This window comes from Cucumis melo, chromosome 10 (genome assembly GCF_025177605.1).
Source record: "Cucumis melo cultivar AY chromosome 10, USDA_Cmelo_AY_1.0, whole genome shotgun sequence".
Lineage (NCBI taxonomy): Eukaryota > Viridiplantae > Streptophyta > Magnoliopsida > Cucurbitales > Cucurbitaceae > Cucumis > Cucumis melo.
In genome coordinates this window covers 24240194-24246318 of record NC_066866.1, presented here as the reverse complement: position 1 = coordinate 24246318, position 6125 = coordinate 24240194, and the positions used below count along the sequence as shown (strand labels likewise).

At 30.6% G+C, this 6125-nt stretch overlaps 1 protein-coding gene across 1 annotated transcript; it reads left to right on the top strand.

The window, feature by feature from the left end:
* Positions 1 to 1514: 1514 nt before the first annotated feature.
* On the top strand, positions 1515 to 5619 carry LOC103502530 (plasmodesmata-located protein 6-like). The gene is made up of 3 exons (XM_008466488.3): positions 1515 to 2534; positions 4235 to 4357; positions 5081 to 5619. The coding sequence occupies exons 1-3, from the start codon at positions 1781 to 1783 to the stop codon at positions 5089 to 5091; spliced, it is 888 nt and encodes a 295-aa protein (XP_008464710.1). The 5' UTR covers positions 1515 to 1780; the 3' UTR covers positions 5092 to 5619.
* The last annotated feature ends 506 nt before the right edge of the window (positions 5620 to 6125 follow it).

Genomic DNA, 6125 nt, shown 5'->3' with positions numbered 1-6125 from the left:
AAAGCTAAGGAATCTGACACATGTAAAGTGTTAAGTAGGAGCTGGCAAGCTAAGAGAAGCTTAAGGATGACTAATCCAACTTAGGATTAGTATAAATAGGATTGAAGGATCGGAAGAAAGTGTTGATGTTCTGAATTTACTAAGTGTTGAGCTACTGAGGAAGTCACTAGGCGACAAGAAGAGAGCTGGAGTTAGGCGTTCTGAGTGTTTTTGAGTGATTTTCTAAACGAAAGAATAATGTTTTGAAAGCATTCTTTCTTAATCTTATGTTGTTATCAAATGTTTAACGCGTATTGTAATGTTGTTGATGTTTACACTTGATTATTTGAAAAGAAAGTCTCTAAACAAATGTTTCATGTTTGATGATTGTATGTATGTACGCGAGAGTAAACCATTAGTTTTATTCCTATTAATGAGCTAGCTATTATGTGCACATAATGAGTAAAGGCAACCATGATGGTGCTTCAGATCACATAGCATTGAGAAGTTGGCCAAATGCGTTTGAGTCAATAGCCTAAGCAACAAGAATTAATGAATCTGGAATTTCCAAAGGGATGCTGGTGAAATAAATCCTAGGTCTATGCATGGGTGTGGTTCATGTTCTTGGCGAAAAGAATAAGTGTAAACTAATCTGTTTTGAAATGAGGCCTTGTAAGCTTGTTTAATGAAAATGAATTTGTTGATTATATTGTATCTCCAAAAGGTTTTCTAAAACCTCATTCACTAAGTATTTGACTTATTTGTTAAGCTTCCCTTCCCTAGGTTATCAAGGCGTTGAGGCCAAGTAAAAAAGGTTAAGAGGAGGTGTTATGCATTTAGGAGAACAAACCAAGCATTCTAATTAGTTGATTCTAAAAAAGCTATGCTAGGTGTCGGGAGCCTTTTACTTATAATTCTTTATAACTATGAAAATTTGTATTATATATTTGGAACACATGTTGTTAAGTAATAAGACAAGTTTGATTGTTCTATCTTGTGTTATGAAGTTAAGTTGTGTTAAGATGATTATTGAGTTGAATATGCTTACTAGGTGTTTAGTGTAATATCTCGTGAAGGGATAGATATGCGTTGAGTGTCTAGACAGTCACGTCAATATGATGTATAATCTTAAACTTTTCACTTCTAACTTAATAATTTTAGTTTAATTTCAATTTGATTATTGCCATAATTTAAAAAAAAAAATGTTTATTGTTGATGTCCACAAAATTTAGTTAAATACTCACAAACAGTTTGAAAATTTATTCAAGGGGACCATCACAAATTAGGTCTAACAATTTTGCACATTTGAATTACATTAGAATGAAAGAAAAAAAAAATTAATTGTATCAAATAGTTATTTCTTATTTGGAAGCATATGAATTTCACATTCAACAAACCAATTATTAAAAATAATAATATTGTAGCCATCTTATTGAATTGTGTATTTGCAATAGTAAAAAGTGTAGAAAACAAAAGAATAAATTGTTGGGTTTTATATATAGATAGAGTGGATAAAAAGATGCGTTTCCAAACAAACATGAAACCTCAACCATACTATAGAGAGAGATGAAGCTAAAACTTTTAATTAAAATCACACAAATCCAAATTGAAACAACAAATCAAAACTTTATTAGTTTATTATATTCCAATAATTTTGAGTAAATAATCACTGAAATTAATATAATTGTATGCACCCAAGAAATTCCTTGCATGGGATCAATCACCAAAAGCCCATATAAAAATACCCTTTCAAAACCTTCAATGCCACATCTCTCCTCTCTTCCGTATCATCTCTCTCAAAATGCCTTTATTTTTTCCCCTCTCACTCTTCCTCCTCCTCTTCACTTCCACCCTCCCGCTGCCAACCAGGGCCTCCCCCACCGGCCAGACGTCCTTTGTCTATGGCGGCTGTTCTCAATCCAAATACACTCCCGGTTCAACCATCGAGTCGAATCTCAACTCCCTTCTCACCTCTCTCCTCAACTCGGCCTCTTTCACACTCTACACAAACTTCACCGTCGCAGGCGCTAGCGATGGTGACACCGTGTACGGTCTGTACCAATGCCGTGGCGACCTCGAGAACACAGCATGTGCAAAATGTGTGACGCACGCAGTGGCTCAATTGGGGTCGCTGTGCCTAGACGCGTGCGGTGGCGCGTTGCAGTTGGAGGGGTGTTTTGTGAAGTACGACAATGTGAGCTTTTTGGGTGTGGAGGACAAGACGGTGGTGGTGAAGAAGTGTGGGGCTGTGATGGGGTATGATTCCGGTGGGTTGGCTAGAAGGGATGCTGTGTTGGCGTATTTGGCCGCGGCGGATGGCAATGGTGGGTATCGGCCGTTTAGAGTGGGTGGTTCTGGGGATGTTCAAGGGGTGGCACAATGCGTTGGGGATTTGGATGGTATGGAGTGTCAAGATTGTGTTGCCGCGGCGGTCGGGAGACTTAGGACGGATTGTGCATCGGCAGGTTGGGGCGATGTGTTCTTGGGGAAATGCTATGCTCGGTTCTCCCATGGTAGTGTTCGATCTCATGACGGTGGTGGTGGCAGTGCAAATGGTATGCATCTTCCTACTTTACATTTTGATTTTAGTTAAATTCTAAATTTTCAAATTTTAATTTTGGTTTTTTGTGTTTTAAAGTATAAATAGTACGTCTATTTCGTGGTTTTGAACAATTTCTCTAACTTTTAAATTAATTTATTAAATTACAATTACTAAATTTTAATTATGATTATAATTAAAGTTTAATTTTTATTCTTATTGATTTTAGTGACATAGTTTTAAAAAAAATGAGTACTTTGAGTTCAATTATTGTGAGGTAGGGTAGGTTACTTTACCAACATAACGGTGAGTCAAAGTTCCTACCAATAGTTTGATATAGTAGAGCTGTACCGGCTAAATATATTTTTTAATTTTAAGTTCAAATAACATTTTAAGTGGGTTTTTATTGACTCATATCTCCAATCCTTTATTGCTATTATTTAATCAATTTTGATAAAATTAACTTTGACAAACTAAATTTAACATCTTTTACAATTACATCCTAACCAAAATTCAATAATTTAGAGTGTATAACCTAAAATTAAATAAATTTCAAAAGATGAAGTCGAAAATGATATTTTAACCTAAATTTTAAAGCCACTTTAATTTCCAACTTTTACGAAATGTACTCAAGACTAAAAGTCAATTTAAATCCAACTAAGAGATGAATTTTGAAGGTAGGTTGAAAATTGACTTTACTTCTTTAATAGATTCAAAACTTGTTATACTAAAAAAAAAAAAAAAAAAAAAAAGCCTCAAAGTATATAAATGCAATAACATAGTATGTGAGAAAGCCAAATAAGGAAGTTGTGAATGGTTGGTGGGTGATTACTTGGATGAGTCTTTAGGATTTAGAAGTGAAAAATGCTCACCTTTATATATATGGTTTAGTTTTCATAATTAAAACTATTAAGTGAATTAATTTTTAATTTACAATCAAGTAAATTATTTCAATTAAAATAATAATAAAAAATTTTTAAAAAAAATACTTTCATGTGCATATAAAGGTGTGAATTGGAGGGTTGGGTCAATGTGATGATTACCAATTTTCTTTCACATCTTTCCATTCATTTAGTTTTCATTATTTAAATTTTTTACTTTTCAAAAATAGTTTTATGTGCATTGTGTACACCAAAAGTGAGAGAGGAAAATAAAAACAGAAATGAAAAGAAAACTGTGGTTAATCTCTTAGCACAAACACATGGTGGGGGAGAGGTCAAAGACTTTATTCATTAACCTTTTTTAATTAATTCTAGTTGTATTTATATTCTTATTTAACTAATCCATATTTTTATATAATATTTTCTCAACTTTAAAACTATGAATAGAATTTGAAATTTTATTATATTTTGATTTAATATGTTATATTTAAAAATTAGTCTGTATAAATACATACTCGAAATTTAAATTCAAATAAAAGTTTGTAGAGAGTTATGGAAGACATTTTAGTTTTATAGTATAAAGTGAAAACTTCCCATTTTAAAGATTTGTTTAGAAATTTGGAGTCCACTTAGAGAATCCGATGATTTTAATTATACATATTTTGAAAATGGAAAAATGTTTACAAGGCAACTGATTCCAATTGGGGTCAAAACCCATTTCCATACAAATTTTGTAGCTTCCTTCTTTTCTTAGGGAAGCTGTTTTAGACCCAAAGTTATTTCGAGTCCACTGTGATTTAGTATTTGATAAAATGTAAAACTTTTGGTTTTTTAGATGGTAGAAACGACGACGTAGAGATTGAGAAGACATTGGCAGTAATAATTGGACTCATTGCTGGAATTGCATTCATAGTTGTTTTCCTCGCTTTCCTAAGCCATTATTGTGACAAACGAAAAGGTAAGTTTCATTTAAATGCAATCAAATAATTACTTACTCTTCTTTCCATCCTAATAATTATTCTTATCATTATAAGAAGTGGTAATGATCATTCTTATCATTCAAATAATTTGGAATTTCAAAATTAAATCTACTTTTCTCTTTCATTTTTACAATGCTTTACCTTTAGGTAGAATAAGGATGGTACTTATAGTCAACAAAAAAAAAAAAAAAAAAAATCAAAAAGTAAATTTTTTTTTGAAAAGTTACTCCTAACTTGATTTTCTAAACCAAATATTTACAAAATGAAACCTAACTAATTTATTATGTTAGGAATTTATTAGATTTAGAAGTGAGAGTTAAAAATTCATGGACTTTGTTTACACTTTCTTTAAATTTGAAGTACATATCAAATATCAAACATAGTACTTGAATTTGAGGACATTATAAGACAATTGTATAATTTTTTTTTAAAAGAAGAACTAAATGTCATAGAAAGAACACCATTGTAAGGCTTAGAGACATATTATACACAACTCTTTTAAGTTCAATTATTAAACTTATAATCTAACTCATTTAATTTTTTACCATTTTAGTTTGTATAGTTTTCAAAAATACTTTTTAGTTCCTAGAAAAATTCATCGAAAATAACAATTTTAGTTCCTGTAAACATGACGAAGTCATAAGAAATAAAATAACAGTTTAACGTAGATCTAAATTCAATTGATATATGAATCTCAACAGGTGGCAAATGACATGGATTTTTCGATGGATGATTCTAGAATCAAATTCCCTCCAACTATCTTCATTTGAATTTGGACACGGCTAATTTGGTGGTGGGTTCTTCTCTTTATAGTAAAAGAAAAAAAGAAAAAAAGAAAAAACAAAATCCTTTATAGCTTCTCATATTGTTATTCTCGCATTAAAAGAAAACCACAAAGTTTGAGAATATATATAAAAAGAAGTGATGTGCAATGGTATAAAGAAAAAAAGGTTGGTTCACTGAAAGAAGCTACAACAACAAAGACAAAAGAAAAAGAGGCTCAAAAGATTCGACATGTCGGACCCACTCAACTTCAAGTTTTATCTTCACATCTATTAATTACATCTTGCTTTCTTTTTTCTTCTTTTTCTTTTTTTTTTTTCTTTAATGGGAGAAAAAAGAAAAAGAAAAAGAAAAGATGTAGTATGGGGATGTGTGTTCTTTGGTGGTATGATGAAAGTCTCTCTTGTCTCTACTTTATGTTAATATTGATAATTAATTAAACATATATTTCATTTCATCCTTATAATCCCTAATTACCGGAATTTAATAATGACCAAATGTTATGTTATGTTATGTTATGTATGTATGTATGTATATGTTACTCTCTTCTTCCATTTTTGTCCTTCCGATTTGACTGAGTTTATTTTAGTTTTTAAGTGCTAACTTTTTTTTTATAAAAAAAAATAAGCTTTTAATTTTAAATAGAAAATTAAAGAGTTCATTGAAACATTTTCTATGTTTATTTTAAACAAATTACTTTTTAAAAACATGTTTAAGTCCGTTTAAATAGTTTATTAGTCTTTTACTACCATAGATTGTTATTATATCTAATGTCTCTAACACATTTTGCATGCCAATTAAAAAAATAAAGAAAGAAATGATAATCATCTCATATATAAGTTCAATTATAAATTTGGTTCAACATACCTGGTAGGGAGAAATTTATAATTTTTTTTTTTTATGGTATTAAAAGTAAGAATTTGGTCTTTATGGTTTGACTGAATGTCATAGAATGATCTTTAT